The sequence below is a fragment of the Hyperolius riggenbachi genome, chromosome 1 (assembly GCF_040937935.1).
Source record: "Hyperolius riggenbachi isolate aHypRig1 chromosome 1, aHypRig1.pri, whole genome shotgun sequence".
Taxonomy (NCBI): domain Eukaryota; kingdom Metazoa; phylum Chordata; class Amphibia; order Anura; family Hyperoliidae; genus Hyperolius; species Hyperolius riggenbachi.
In genome coordinates this window covers 188,436,214-188,450,953 of record NC_090646.1, presented here as the reverse complement: position 1 = coordinate 188,450,953, position 14,740 = coordinate 188,436,214, and the positions used below count along the sequence as shown (strand labels likewise).

Sequence of the window (14,740 nt, the reverse complement as noted above, 5' to 3'; positions counted from 1 at the left end):
TAGAGAGGGATGCAGCAATATATAGGTGGGGTAGAGAGGGATACAGCAATATATAGGAGGGGTAGAGAGGAATGCAGCAATAAATAGGAGGGGTAGAGAGGGATACAGCAATATATAGGAGGGGTAGAGAGGGATGCAGCAATATATAGGAGGGGTAGAGAGGGATACAGCAATATATAGGAGGGGTAGAGAGGAATGCAGCAATAAATAGGAGGGGTAGGGAGAGATACAGCAATATATAGGAGGGGTAGAGAGGGATGCAGCAATATATAGGCGGGGTAGAGAGGGATACAGCAATATATAGGAGGGGTAGAGAGTATACAGCAATATATAGGAGGGGTAGAGAGGGATGCGGCAATATATTGGAGGGGTAGAGAGGGATACAGCAATATATAGGAGGGGTAGAGAGGGATACGGCAAAATATAGGAGGGGTAGAGAGGGATACAGCAATATATAGGAGGGGTAGAGAGGAATGCAGCAATATATAGGAGGGGTAGAGAAGGATACAGCAATATATAGGAGGGGTAGAGAAGGATACAGCAATATATAGGAGTGGTAGAGAGGGATACAGCAATATATAGGAGGGGTAGAGAGGGATACAGCAATATATAGGAGGGGTAGAGAGGGATGCAGCAATATATAGGCGGGGTAGAGAGGGATACAGCAATATATAGGAGGGGTAGAGAGTATACAGCAATATATAGGAGGGGTAGAGAGGGATGCGGCAATATATTGGAGGGGTAGAGAGGGATACAGCAATATATAGGAGGGGTAGAGAGGGATACGGCAAAATATAGGAGGGGTAGAGAGGGATACAGCAATATATAGGAGGGGTAGAGAGGAATGCAGCAATATATAGGAGGGGTAGAGAGGGATACAGCAATATATAGGAGGGGTAGAGAGTATACAGCAATATATAGGAGGGGTAGAGAGGGATGCGGCAATATATTGGAGGGGTAGAGAGGGATACAGCAATATATAGGAGGGGTAGAGAGGGATACGGCAAAATATAGGAGGGGTAGAGAGGGATACAGCAATATATAGGAGGGGTAGAGAGGAATGCAGCAATATATAGGAGGGGTAGAGAAGGATACAGCAATATATAGGAGGGGTAGAGAAGGATACAGCAATATATAGGAGTGGTAGAGAGGGATACAGCAATATATAGGAGGGGTAGAGAGGGATACAGCAATATATAGGAGGGGTAGAGAGGGATACAGCAATATATAGATATAGGAAGTGTTTCTGATGCTGAAACCAGGGAAATTACCATAAAAGTGGGTATTCTGAATAATTTACTGCATTCTGCCATATGTCACTACAGTACCTCTTGAACTGGGGATTCATTTTTTAAAGAACTAACAGGACAAGTAATAAAGGCTGCCTTGTACTATCTATGTAACTACACAATTTTAGTCTAATAAAAAGGTAGAAGGCTTGGGATTTCATAGATTCACAGGCACTTGTCTTCTCTTTTTGAGTTTTTTCTTTTTAAAGTAGGCTATTAAACTACAATATAACATTACATTTGTTGATCAAATGTCCAGCTAAATGAATGCTGTCCCTGTATAAGCAGGGGTGCCCATTAGGTAGATTGCGATCTACCGGTAGATCGCGATGGCCTTCATGGTAGATCCCGACCCCACTACATTTTCCATTATGTATATGGAAGGGTGCACCTAAAATTGTACATAGGTAGATCACTTTGACTTGCTAATTTTTAAAAGTAGCTCACAAGCCGAAAAAGTGTGGGCACCATATGGTATACAATGAGAACTGCAGGCAGCACCATACATTTAGGACTTGTCCATTGGGGGGGGGGTAGTCCTATTTTTCCTTGAGCTGGCATATCCCGTACAGGCTTCTATGCCCACTCACTCTTCAGGCATTTATCCATGTTACAGGTGTTATCAGTCTCTTTATGAGGCAGACCTTGGGCATTTGAGCTAGGGATGAAGAAGATCCAGAGAGGACGTTATAACTTCACATACTACTTCTTGGCACAAGAACTTTGTTAAAATAGTATGCAATAAGAATGCAGTTTATCCATGCAGATCTGGATAGTAGGTGATGGGTGTGCACTAACACCACATAAAGTTGCTGTCTGCAGACTGTACTCATTTTATTAAATCTTGTTATGAGAACGAAACTAAAATTCTCTATATTAGCATTGGAGCTACACTGAAGTGATCAGTTGCTGACTGTTGAGAAAAATTTCTCAATGCATACTAAGGCTCTTGTTAATGTATAGTGATCCTGTATCTAATTGGACTCCGTGAGTTCTAAGGAGGTAAGGCTGCATTGCTTGAAACTGTATAATTCCCTTTGCAGTTCTTGCTTTGAAATAGGAGGGTGTGGAGCATCAGACTGGTATTTTGGCATCTGTACTTGCAGACACTTGTATACAATCTCAGTGCATGAGGATACTCAGAATAGGTGATTACCGTGACATTGGATGCAGAAAAGATGGCCAGAAGGCAATTCCTGCAGTTTTGTAAATGAGTGAAAAGTGTGTGTGCTACCTTTTTCATTTCTGATTTGTTTCAGGCACCCATATACCAGTATAGTGAGTGAAGAACTATGGAATCCCCAGAGAGATCAGTGGACAAAAAAAGCTTCTCCTAAACTTGTCCCCTGAACATCCCTTGCTCTTCTCTCCCCTCATTGTTCAGGCTTCCATTTGGATAGCTGGTCAGGCCTCACAGTCTATTCAGAGTCTATTTTCTACTCTCCTGGCTGCATGTAACGCTTTGCTAAACATGACTAGGATGGTAGGAGAAGGACATTATTTTCATATAAGCTCTGTTTTCCTGAAGCAAAGCTACTTTATGACCTTTTTTGCTGTTTGTTTTCAGTATTGCGTTAAAAAGAGAAAGCTATTAAGGTTTCCTCTCCTACCTTTCGCAGTGCTTACAGTAGTTTGAATGCTTTGACCTAGTAACAGAGGTTATTCTTGTTTTAATGAAAACATTAGTGGAGTAATGGATTAAAAAGAGTTTTTCATGTTTGACAATTGTACTGCTTTAAGTGGTAGAACACACCGGCTTTGAGATGCGGTTATTCATTTTGGCCCTGATGTATGAATTGTGAGCAGAAGAGGAAAAAAAATCTTATTGCCCAGAGCAACCAATAAGCTGTGAACAGTCATTTGTGCAGGGAAAGTAGTGCAAGTTGTATCTTTTTTTTTATAACTCTCTACAGAATCGCATATGCATCTGGAAAACGTGGTAGCACCGTAGACCATCATATGCGATTCCGCATGCATTTTTTGTCTGTGGCCAAATGCTGTAGATTAGCTCAAGTGTGACCCCTGCCTTAAGGGACCCATACACTGGTCGATTTCAGCGATCGATTGACCGATTCTATACAATCTATTGATCTGAAATCGATTCTATCAAATTCCCCATTCGATTGATTTGTGGCAGATTTCGATCGATTTCGATGGATTTGATCTATCTGACAGGATGATAGATCTAGGTTGATCTGCTACTGGTAACAAATCGATGGCCCATAGAGATGCATTGGATCTAATGGTCCAATAATGCATTTAGATCGCTTTCCAATAGATTTCATCGTGAAATCTATTGGAAATCTGTTCCTAGTGTGTGGCACACATCAGATAGATTCCTGTCAGATTGGACTTGACAGGCATTTGCCAGAAATCTATCTGATGGTCGAATCTGCTGCAAATCTATAAGTGTATGACCCTTACACAATGAATGGATACCTAGCCACAAGTATACTGTTACATTATTGGGATTTGTGGTGACTTTTTATGCTAGTAATTGTTACCTATTTTTTAGCATGTATGTTTTGCAAGGTCCCAGGATGAGAATTTTTGTCGCATACACAGTAGGGAATGGGTTGAATAACTACTATAGTTTTATGAATTTGTGACATAGTTTGGTTGACAAGACTGCATGTGCTGTGATAGGTTCCTTTGTTACAATGGGCTTTTTTGTGTTGTATGTAGTTGCTGTCAGTGTTGCTAATTAAACAGAACAATGTTGCAACAGGCTTTTGATAAAACTGTGCATTCTTTTGTTTTTTGTTTTTCATTCCAGCGATTTCTTAGCCTCAGTAGAGCTACAACAAGATCAGAAGGAGGCAAGTATATCTTACGCTTCTGGAACGAGGGGTATATTGGTTGAGCGGCTGAAAAGTGTAATGGTTAAGGGCTCTGCCTCTGACACAGGCGACCTGGGTTTGAATCTTGGCTCTGCCTGTTCAGTAAGCCAGCACCTATTCAGTAGGAGACCTTGGGCAAGACTCTTTAATGCTGCTACTGCCTAGTGGCTGCAGCTAGGAGAAAAGGGCGATATAAATGTTCTGTGTCTGTGTGTGTGTAACTAGGGAAACCAAGGGACTTAATTTTAAGGTGAATGTGAACTTGCATACTTAATTTTGCAATTAACCCTAATGACATTTGTGTTCATATAAATACCATCAGGACAATTGTATTAGTTTGTATGAGTTCCTGCTGGTTTTTGTTATCTGAATTGTATATTTTTTTTTCTGCCACCTTTTTAACTTGATGAAACAAATTGTCTCATTTTTAATATTGATAAAATTGATGAGAGGAATGTGCTGACGTGACAGGTGGGTAGAGGAAAGGGTATTTAAACTCTGTATGTGTTAATGTCAAAAAAGCTACAGTTAAGGTCCCAGTGTGGTAAGAAATACATTAGCCTCGGTAGGTTGTGTCCTCCTTTCCTCCTTTTTCCAGTTCTATGTATTTTGGATACCCTTAATTAAGACTGTTGATTTTTGTATCTTTGTTGTTTGGTCGACCTTTTGTACACTTGTCTTTATGGGATGGCTTCTATCGTCAATGCAAGTTCCTAGGCTTTTCCATATTGATGCTGGGGGGGGGGGGGGGTGCGCAATGTTACCTCTGTACTGGGAAAGGCTACATTGCTGAAGCCAATGAGAGCCAATCGCAGTTATTGGCTGGCTGGGGGGAAATTGTTTAAAAAATAATACTATAAATGTTTAGAAGAATCACTTGTGTGCTGTGTTGTGCGGCCCTGCAGCGAGGCCTTAACGCTTCAGTGGCCTATTTACTGGAAAATGGGGGGGGGGGGGGGGGGGTTTAACACTGTGGTCCTTAAAGAGACACTGAAGCGAAAAAAAATATGATTTTATGAATTGGTTGTGTACTATGAATAATTACTAGAAGATTAGCAGCAAAGAAAATATTCTCATATTTTTATTTTCAGGTATATAGTGTTTTTTCTAACATTGCATCACTCTATAATATGTGCAGATTACACAACACTCAGCATTCAAAATGAGTCTTTCAGAGCAGTCTGTGAAGTAATGAACTCTCCTCTAGCAGAGGAAAAGTAGACAGTTCAATTACAGTTGAGATAATAAAAGTCAGATAACAGCCCTCTCCACGACTAAGTTAGTCGGAGAGCTTAATAGCTTTTTTGCATAGAGATAACAACTGGAGTTTCTCAACTCTTCTTGTACTGGAAACAATTAGACTGATGTATCTGATCTTAATGTTTTTTTTCTTAGCTGTACTACACATACAAATCATAAAATCATCATTTTTTTTTTCGCTTCAGTGTCTCTTTAAGTGGTTAAATCAGTCAACTGTTCTTTAACCAGGCCCTCATATTGGACCAGATGTGTCTCCTATTTAAGGCACAAGAAGTAGCACTATGTTTTCCTTTTACTAAACAGACTCTAACTCTGTCTATTTTAGGTGCTCAGCTTGACCAACATGGATTTACAGTTGTAAAAAACTGTATCAACGCCATTGAAACACGGGGTAAAGTTATTTGGATTTTCACATTTTGTCCCTTGCTTTTTTTTATTATATCTGTAACATTTTTAGTGAAATAACAATCATGTTAACCTAGTCTATGTTCAATCATGTTAACCTAGCATTAAGATCTGTCTGCCAGATTGCTATGTTATCCTGAGAGAGGTCTGAAATCGAACCGATAAGGAGGCTGACATATTTATTTACTTTGAAACTATGCTATAGCCTGGCTGAGCCTCTGCTTCTAATACGTTTATGCATTGCCCCCAAGCAAGCATGCAGATTAGGTGTTTCTGACTTCAAGGACAATTGAAGTGAGAGGTGTATGGAGGTTGCCATACTTATTGTTTTTTTTAAGCAATACTGGTTGCCAGGCAGTCTTGCTGATTCTCTGCCTCTAATACTTTTAGCCATAGACCCTAAACGGACATACAGATGTTTCTGACATTATTGTCAGATCTGACAAGATTAGCTGCATGATTGTTTCTGGTGCAATGTAGACACTACTGCAGCCTAATAGATCAAAAGGGCTGTCAGGCAACTGGTATTGCCTAAAAGGAAATAAATATGGCAGCCTCCATATACCTCACTACAGTTGTCCTTTAAGTCTGACTGAATTAGCCGCACTCTTGTTTCAGGTGTGCGATTCAGACTCTACTGATGCTAGAAAAATCAGCAAGACTGATGGCAACCAAATAGGCTTCTCACTTCAGGTGTACTTTTTGTATTTTTATTTTTTTGCCACAAGATGACGCTATCCTTGGTTACAAAGAAGTGTTTGATCGTTTTTAAACAATACTTTTTACTTTCATTTTTATGAATGAACATGGATACCGATTGTAGTCCTGTACATTCATTCCCAGGCATTTCTAAGTTACCCTTCACCAAACCCCAATGTGTAAATCCCGCCATAAACAAGCATCGGGAGCGCACACACCCGGCATTGATTGACAGGAGGTACCAGTACGTCCTTGTGTTAGTGAGGCTCAATCTGGATGTACTTGTATGTCCAGATTGAGTTACCAGGTTAAATACTCCTTCTAAAACTACTTCATAAAATGTACATTTCATGGTTTGACACAGTAGTTAAAAAATACAAATCAAAGCCATGGAGTATTTTAGAATTCATGAAATGTACTCTATTTGTAGTCATTTCTCCTGCTAAGTTTAATGATTTGGTGTTCATATTCCCGACATTTCTTGGTTTTCCTCATTATTGCCATAGCATGAACAATTGCTCTGTAACGCACACGTTTTTGTACATGCGATCTGGAAACATTGTAGAAAGTGCATTTGGATAATGCGGTTCATAACAACACAGTGGTGCAGGCATACCTATGCAATTGTATGGTTAGTGCATTTACCCTGACGAAGCCTGCAGTGGCAGTGTGATGGGCGAAACTTGTATCTAGGTGGGGCTATGCCATTCTCACCTTAGAGGAATGCTCTCATTGGGGAAAGTGCTGCCACTTGAACTAAAGAACCTAGGGAAGCATGCTAAAACATGAAAAGGTGTCGAAAGCTTACACCAAGATGCTGGCATGCATTAGGAAATTTGACCTCAAGTTACCAGCTCAGGGTGAGGTTAAGTGTGGAAGCCTAGGCCGTCCGTGAGTAAAAAAAAATTACACACATGCAAGCGATGCTCATATTACTATGTTGCTGTGACATGACCAATTGTGAAATTGCATGAGAGCTTTCTCTAGGAGTGGCCGTACAGGGATGGTGTTGGTAAGCAGACTTTCCTTGTATATTTGAATCACTGGTTCTGGTAAGAAAGGCTTGCTGCAATAATCAGCAGAATCCAAATAGAAATCTTACAAAGGCTAGATACAGTGTATTTATGAAGAAACGTAGGCGAGCGTGTAATGTGCAGATCTGGCATACTATTTTAATTGATTTATATTGACATTACTAGCTAAAAAACTTTTGGTGTTATTTAAGCTTTATTTATACTTGTATGTCTTGGTACTCAGTATACACTTCATTGATTTATTGATAAGCTTTTATATGGTGATGAGATAACACATAATGGGAATGTGAGGTGTGAGACTGGAGTGAAATGCCTAGATGTATTAGGAGTGTGTCCACATTCAGCTTCACAGCGTAATGCAATACACAGCATGACAACTCACCCACTAAGTCCCTTAGTGAGCACACAATCTAATATATAAACCGCAACATCCGGAAGAAACCCCTAGAAACGTGGAGAATACCTACAAACTGCATGCAGATCATATGCAGAATCCTGGCGTTTTCCAGAGTTTTGAGCCAGGGAATCTAGCACTGTAAGTCTACCTACATCAAACCATCAAATGTTAATATAGATGATAGCTTTAAACGGTTCAGGACTGCGGTAAGTAGAGTCTGCGCCACATCTGTGGCCCTCTAGTTCTAATGAGGCATAGATACTACGCATTAGCTTACCCTGGTCCCGAGCCGATCGCTGTTCGCCGCGACTGTGGGCTCAGATTTTGTATGGCAGCCATGCTTCCTCCTATCGGTAAGAAGCCAGTTTCAATGGCTCCTTACCAGGTGATCACTGTGTGCCAAACACAGACTGGCCACATGAAAATAGGGTTCTGGTCCTTAAGGGGCCAGAGCCTTGTGGTCCGAAAGTAGTTAATGACTAACCGTTCATATTTTTCTTGCAAGCTTTTGAAACTTTAGGTTTCTTCTTCAGGTATGATACAGAACTGAATTAGAACCATATGGGTGTCATGCCTAAAGAAGATCGTTTTTAAAGTGTAACTGGCCTAAAATCAAAGCATTAGGCCTAAAATAAAAAATCTATTCTTTATTTTTATCTGGTAAACAAGTATTGAGGTTGCTAACCAGGCAATCCAAAAGTTAAAAAGCACTCTTACTTTTGTTGTTAATAAAAGATCATTCCCCAGTTTACCTGGCTCTTATTTGGTACATTGTCGCACAAAGGAAGATGCAGGGCATGCTGGGTTGTCTTTTTTTTTGCTTCTTTACTTTCTCCTCAGACTTAAAGCGGATCTGATAAGAAAAACTAACTATAACAAGTAACTTGTCTATATATCTTATCTAAAGTTGCAAACAGCTTCAACAGTTTATGATTATTTATTCAAGTGATACGACAGCAGCCATGTTTTGTTTGTCACATTACACACAGGCAAGCTGATAGCATCTCCAGCCCTCAGCCTGTGACAGATTCAGTCCCCTCCTCCCTCCTCCCCTCTGCCTCTGAAATCTTTGGCTAGTAACCTCCTCTTGCCTAGACTGAGCTCCCATGAGCCCTTGCTACGGTGCCAAGGCACTCTGAAAAAGCTGTGGGGGCGAGGCTTGTTTAATGTATAGGGAATTAGAGTATTAAAACAAAACAAAAAAGTATTTGGCTTGAGCAATGCCCTATAAACTATATGTAAGGAACACAATTATGCAATGAGTAAAAGTATATCTCAGATCCACTTAAACTGATTGGCTGAAGCTTCTTTCCCTCCTGTTTTCCCCTCCCACGCCTTTATTCCTCTCTGATTGGCCAATATTTATCATGCTAAGAAGCTGCAGATTCACACAATGACAATGCACTTTCTATTGCAGAGCTGCGTGGGAGTGGCAGAAGATTGTCTGTGTTTGCATTGGCCGCCCTTCTCCCAGAGTAAGGGAGGAAATTACATCAGAATTGGCTTCAGACATAGATTCCAAAATGGCAAATGCCTGAAACAGTTTTCTCTTTATTTACTATATAAAACTCAGTGAAATCAAAATGTGGACAGTGCAATACATAGAGTGGGTTGAAAAAGTATTCGGCCCCCTTGAAGTTTTCCACATTTTGTCACATTACTGCCACAAAAATGCATCAATTTTATTGGAATTCCATGTGAAAGACCAATACAAAGTGGTGTACATGTGAGAAGTGGATCGAAAATCATACATCATTCCAATCATTTTTTACAAATAAATAACTGCAAAGTGGGGTGTGCGTAATTATTCGGCCCCCTGAGTCAATACTTTGTAGAACCACCTTTTGCTGCAATTACAGCTGCCAGTCTTTTAGGGTATGTCTCTACCAGCTTTGCACATCTAGAGACTGAAATCCTTGCCCATTCTTCTTTGCAAAACAGCTCCAGCTCAGTCAGATTAGATGGACAGCGTTTGTGAACAGCAGTTTTCAGATCTTGCCACAGATTCTCGATTGGATTTAGATCTGGACTTTGACTGGGCCATTCTAACACATAAATATGTTTTGTTTTAAACCATTCCATTGTTGCCCTGACTTTATGTTTAGGGTCATTGTCCTGCTGGAAGGTGAACCTCCACCCCAGTCTCAAGTCTTTTTCAGTCTCCAATAGGTTTTCTTCCAAGTTTGCCCTGTATTTGGCTCCATCCATCTTCCCATCAACTCTGACCAGCTTCCCTGTCCCTGCTGAAGAGATTCACCCCCTGAGCATGATGCTGCCACCACCATATTTGACAGTGGGGATGGTGTGTTCAGAGTGATGTGCAGTGTTAGTTTTCTGCCACACATAGCGTTTTTCATTTTGGCCAAAAAGTTCCATTTTGGTCTCATCTGACCAGAGCACCTTCTTCCACATGGTTGCTGTGTCCCCCACATGGCTTGTGGCAAACTGCAAACGGGACTTCTTATGCTTTCTGTTAACAATGCCTTTCTTCTTGCCACTCTTCCATAAAGGCCAACTTTGTACAGTGCATGACTAATAGTTGTCCTATGGACAGAGTCTCCCACCTGAGCTGTAGATCTCTGCAGCTCGTCCAGAGTCACCATGGACCTCTTGACTGCATTTCTGATCAGCGCTCTCCTTGTTCAGCCTGTGAGTTTAGGTGGACGGCCTTGTCTTGGTAGGTTTACAGTTGTGCCATACTTCTTCCATTTCTGAATGATCGCTTGAACAGTGCTCCGTGAGATGTTCAAGGCTTTGGAAATCTTTTTGTAGCCTAAGCCTGCTTTAAATTTCTCAATAACTTGATCCCTGACCTGTCTTGTGTGTTCTTTGGACTTCACGGTGTTGTTGCTCCCAATATTCTCTTAGACAACCTCTGAGGCCCTCACAGAGCAGCTGTATTTGTACTGACATTAGATTACACACAGGTGCACTCTATTTAGTCTTTAGCACTCATCAGGCAATGTCTATAGGCAACTGACTGCACTCAGATCAAAGGGGGCCGAATAATTATGCACACACCACTTTGCAGTTATTTATTTGTAAAAAATGTTTGGAATCGCGTATGATTTTCGTTCCACTTCTCATGTGTACACCACTTTGTGTTGGTCTGTCATGTGGAATTCCAATAAAATTGATTCATGTTTGTGGCAGTAATGTGACAAAATGTGGAAAACTTCAAGGGGGCCGAATACTTTTGCAACCCACTGTATGTTATGTACGTAGAGCAAGTATTTATCTACTTATATATGTGGGGTTTTTTTTAGATAGTGTACGGTAGCTGACAGCTCCTCTTTAAAGCTTGCAAGAAAACTACAGTATGTCCATTTTAAGGTATTACCTTAATAAAGAATTTGCTGATTTGATGTTTGCAGATCTACTCCACGACTAACACCAGACCATACTTCACTCACTCTATCACTGCAAGGCAAGATTACTGGCCACCTGGTCATGATGAAAAGTATGTAGGATCAAAAAGACTCCTCAAAGTGAGAAAGTATGAAGGCCAACTCAGAGAACATAATACTGTATGTATAGCAAATATGTAGCAGGAATGTGGTGCCAATTTGCCTTGGGCGTTAGTTTCCTCTTTTACTTGGTAAAGTAATGTCAGCGTTTGCTGTTGCCCATCAGCATGCAGAGTATTTTATTAACAATGTTTCCTATTTCTGTAGGTGGAATGAAGTGATATTGGTGTATTATGTAAGAAGGAATTACATGCATTTTTATTTTGGAAATAATCTAATTTGCTTTAAAAGCCCCAGACTACTTGTTTTCATAACATGACACGTCGGAGGAACAAAGCATGTAATTATTTGTGTAACCGTCTTTGTTGATTGCCACTCTTACGTACATTAAGTCAAGCAGCAGTTATTATTCTTTTTTAAAAAATTACATTATTCGGCTTAAAATATGCACATACACAAAAAAATAAAAAATAAAGGGAAGCCAGTGGAAAGCATTCTGCAAGTCTTGTGTGTCTTGAAAGGAAATTCAGTTTCGAGCCTCTTATTTTGCAGTATTTCTACTCCCTCAGGGTCTATCATTAATTTACATTTGTCACAGATGGATATATTGTATAACAAATGTTTTTATCCGGCATTCATAGCTTCACAATAGCAGAAAGAGAAAATACCCTTGGAGAATTTCAGGACGGAGCTGTGATATAATCTGTGAAGTAATATGAAAATACCAGTGCCAAACACAAATATTAGAAGGAAAATACAATCTCTAGCACATGACATAATGAAGAAGTCATTCCCATAAGTCAGTCAGCCAGCAAAACTCCTCTTCCCGGGTGGGGCTTGTGATGGGCTGAGCATGCTATAGCCAAGCATGTGTTTATATTTTGAGTTTTAATATTAATCTATAGATGTAAGGACCATGAACCTGCCAGCTGAGTAGTTTGCTAATATTTGTCTCTGCATTATATCTAAATTTCCTAGATTTATGTAGCGCTTGACAGGGTACATTGAACAATATCCTCTGGTAACTAACTGTTCCTAGTGGACTCTCAAGCCAATGTCACCATTATGCATCAAGGGATGTTTTTAGCAGAGCAAGTTAACGTATCAGTATGTTTCGGGGTTTTGGCTGCCAGAGCTCCCCATTGGTCCTTACCAGTGGGAATACCCCTTGAGCTGGCACATTTAAGGATGTGTTTCCAGATTTTGGAATAGCCCACCTGTCACGGACGGTTGCGGGGCCGCAGGCGCGTCCTGTAACCGCCCGTGAAGAAAAAGCAATCGCACTCGATTCCCTGCATCGATTGCGCTTCAAATCGATACAATCTGGGTTGAGTGTGTAGGGGCAGCTGAAGTCCTTTTCTTAGCAGAGAGAGAGAGCACCATCCTAAAGGCTGGATGGCTCTTTTGATATGCTAATGAGCCTGAGCCTAATCTGCCCCGGAGAGTCCCTGGCTTCAAGCTGTGCTGATGGCCCATCCATCAGGTATAAGGTGACACCTAGCTGATCTCATGTAGATGTTAATTAACCAAAAGGGTGATCAGGATGCCTAGGTGCAGCCAGGCAGGCTACAAATCTCCGGGAGGTTGTGACACCTTGCTCACTGGTAAAGATCAAAGGGAAGTCAGCTGTTAGCAGCGAGAACACATCCTGAATAAACCTGAGTCTCATAGCATAATCCATAACTTCCCAGATCTGTCATATTTCTGGGGTTCCTGGGATGGCAGCTTCGCCAAACATGGGGGAAGTGTAGCATGAGCCCCGGTGCTGGTTCTGAGGAAGTTTCAGAACATTCTGAGGTAAGGACTGCCAGTTAGGCAGTTTGAAAATGCCCTGATGATACCACAGGGGTCCCACCCCTCATGTCTGGTATCAGGGCGCTGGGTAAATCAAGACAGACCTGAAAATGTTAATAAATCTGCCCTGACCTGTACGGTTCTGTGAGATAGAGCCCATATATGGTTAAGGCATGATTTCTGGCCCCCAGGACAAGGGGAGGGCTCATCTCATCTTCTAAGGGGGTGTATGGCTCCCCGCCCTCACTCCCTCCTACTGAATCAGGGGCATAAGAATGGCAGAGGAGCCAAACTCAGTGTCCTCCACCCTGAAAACATCTTGAACTCATCAGATGCCAGCTTGAGGATATGCTGGCATCCACCTGGTCTGAACTCTGATTGAAACTCAGAACTCTGTTTTCCCACAAAAAGGACATCTTTCCAGGAACTAAGTATTTTTCTCCCTTCTTTTATTTTTTATACCGGCTATTACTGTCTTAATAATTGTGATTTTAATAATTGTCTGTATATATTAATTATTTATATTGCGTGAATAAACGACTTTCTCCAAGTCATTCACTGTCCGCTACCCTGCTTATCAGCACACACAGAACTGATCCCGGGTCTCTGAAGATACGCTACTGTTTGTTTGTTGTTGGCTAGACAGAATATCGTGTGTTTAACCGTTTTATTCGCAGGATTAGTCAGTCAGTTAGTGGGCTCCACGGTCCCATGATAACCGCGGTGGTGGCAGTTTACTCTGAGCCAGTGGGTGAAGTTGTAATTACCCGTGTCTCACAGGCTCCCTTCTGAGTTGTCTGCGGCTAATTCTTAACGGTTCCCGCGCATTGACTGCGACCAGAGTTTGCACGATCTGTGCGCTGGCACCGTTTAGAAGGCTAAGTGCGGTCAGCCACTGGGGCTCCTGTGACAGTGTTAGGCAGCGGTTGGGACCTGTGTTGTGCTGAAAGTATCTACGATAGCGCTAGCGCTATCAAGAAACGAACTAATTCGTTGGTGTAGCTGGAAGGCAATATATTTTTTATATATACAGAGAGACTGTGTAGCCAGTACCCCTCCCCAAAAGTTTTATTTTATTTGGCATGGAAATGTCCGGGAACTACCAGAACATGTGCCTAGCAGACCTGGAAAATCTTTGCGAAGAGAGGGGCATTGGCATCCTCCGCAAGAACAAACGGGACCTGATAGCAGACTTGTCCAGATGGGATGCCCAGCAACTGCGGGAGCCGGGAGTGTCCGCTGAAGTGGATACCAGCCCATCTGACAGTCTAGGGGAACCAGAGACTGAGACTCCTGACCGTACAGAGGTTGTGCATCCTGAGGGCCCTGCATCAACAGTTACGCAGGAGAATGTCAGTGTGGACCCCAACCCCAGAGTTTCTGACAGTACTCGCCCGGAACTGGCCAGTACTGGACTGTCCATGGGTGCTGACCCGGTAATGCAGCAGGCATTACAAAAGCTGATGGAGACTGACCTGGACAAGTACCTGCAGTACATGGCGGAGCAAAAGCGAGAGGCACGAGAGGAACGGGAGCGCCAATCTGCAGAACGCAA

At 41.7% G+C, this 14,740-nt stretch overlaps 1 protein-coding gene across 2 annotated transcripts in view; it reads left to right on the top strand.

Annotated features, from left to right (window-relative positions):
- Positions 1-14,740, top strand: part of ARHGAP10 (Rho GTPase activating protein 10) — a 371,566-nt gene that overhangs the window by 190,827 nt on the left and 165,999 nt on the right. For both annotated transcript variants that reach the window (XM_068279239.1, XM_068279247.1), the window contains exons 12-13: positions 4,066-4,108; positions 5,715-5,780. In XM_068279239.1, coding sequence (XP_068135340.1) covers positions 4,066-4,108; positions 5,715-5,780 — 109 coding nt within the window. The remainder of the gene's footprint in view (positions 1-4,065; positions 4,109-5,714; positions 5,781-14,740) is intronic.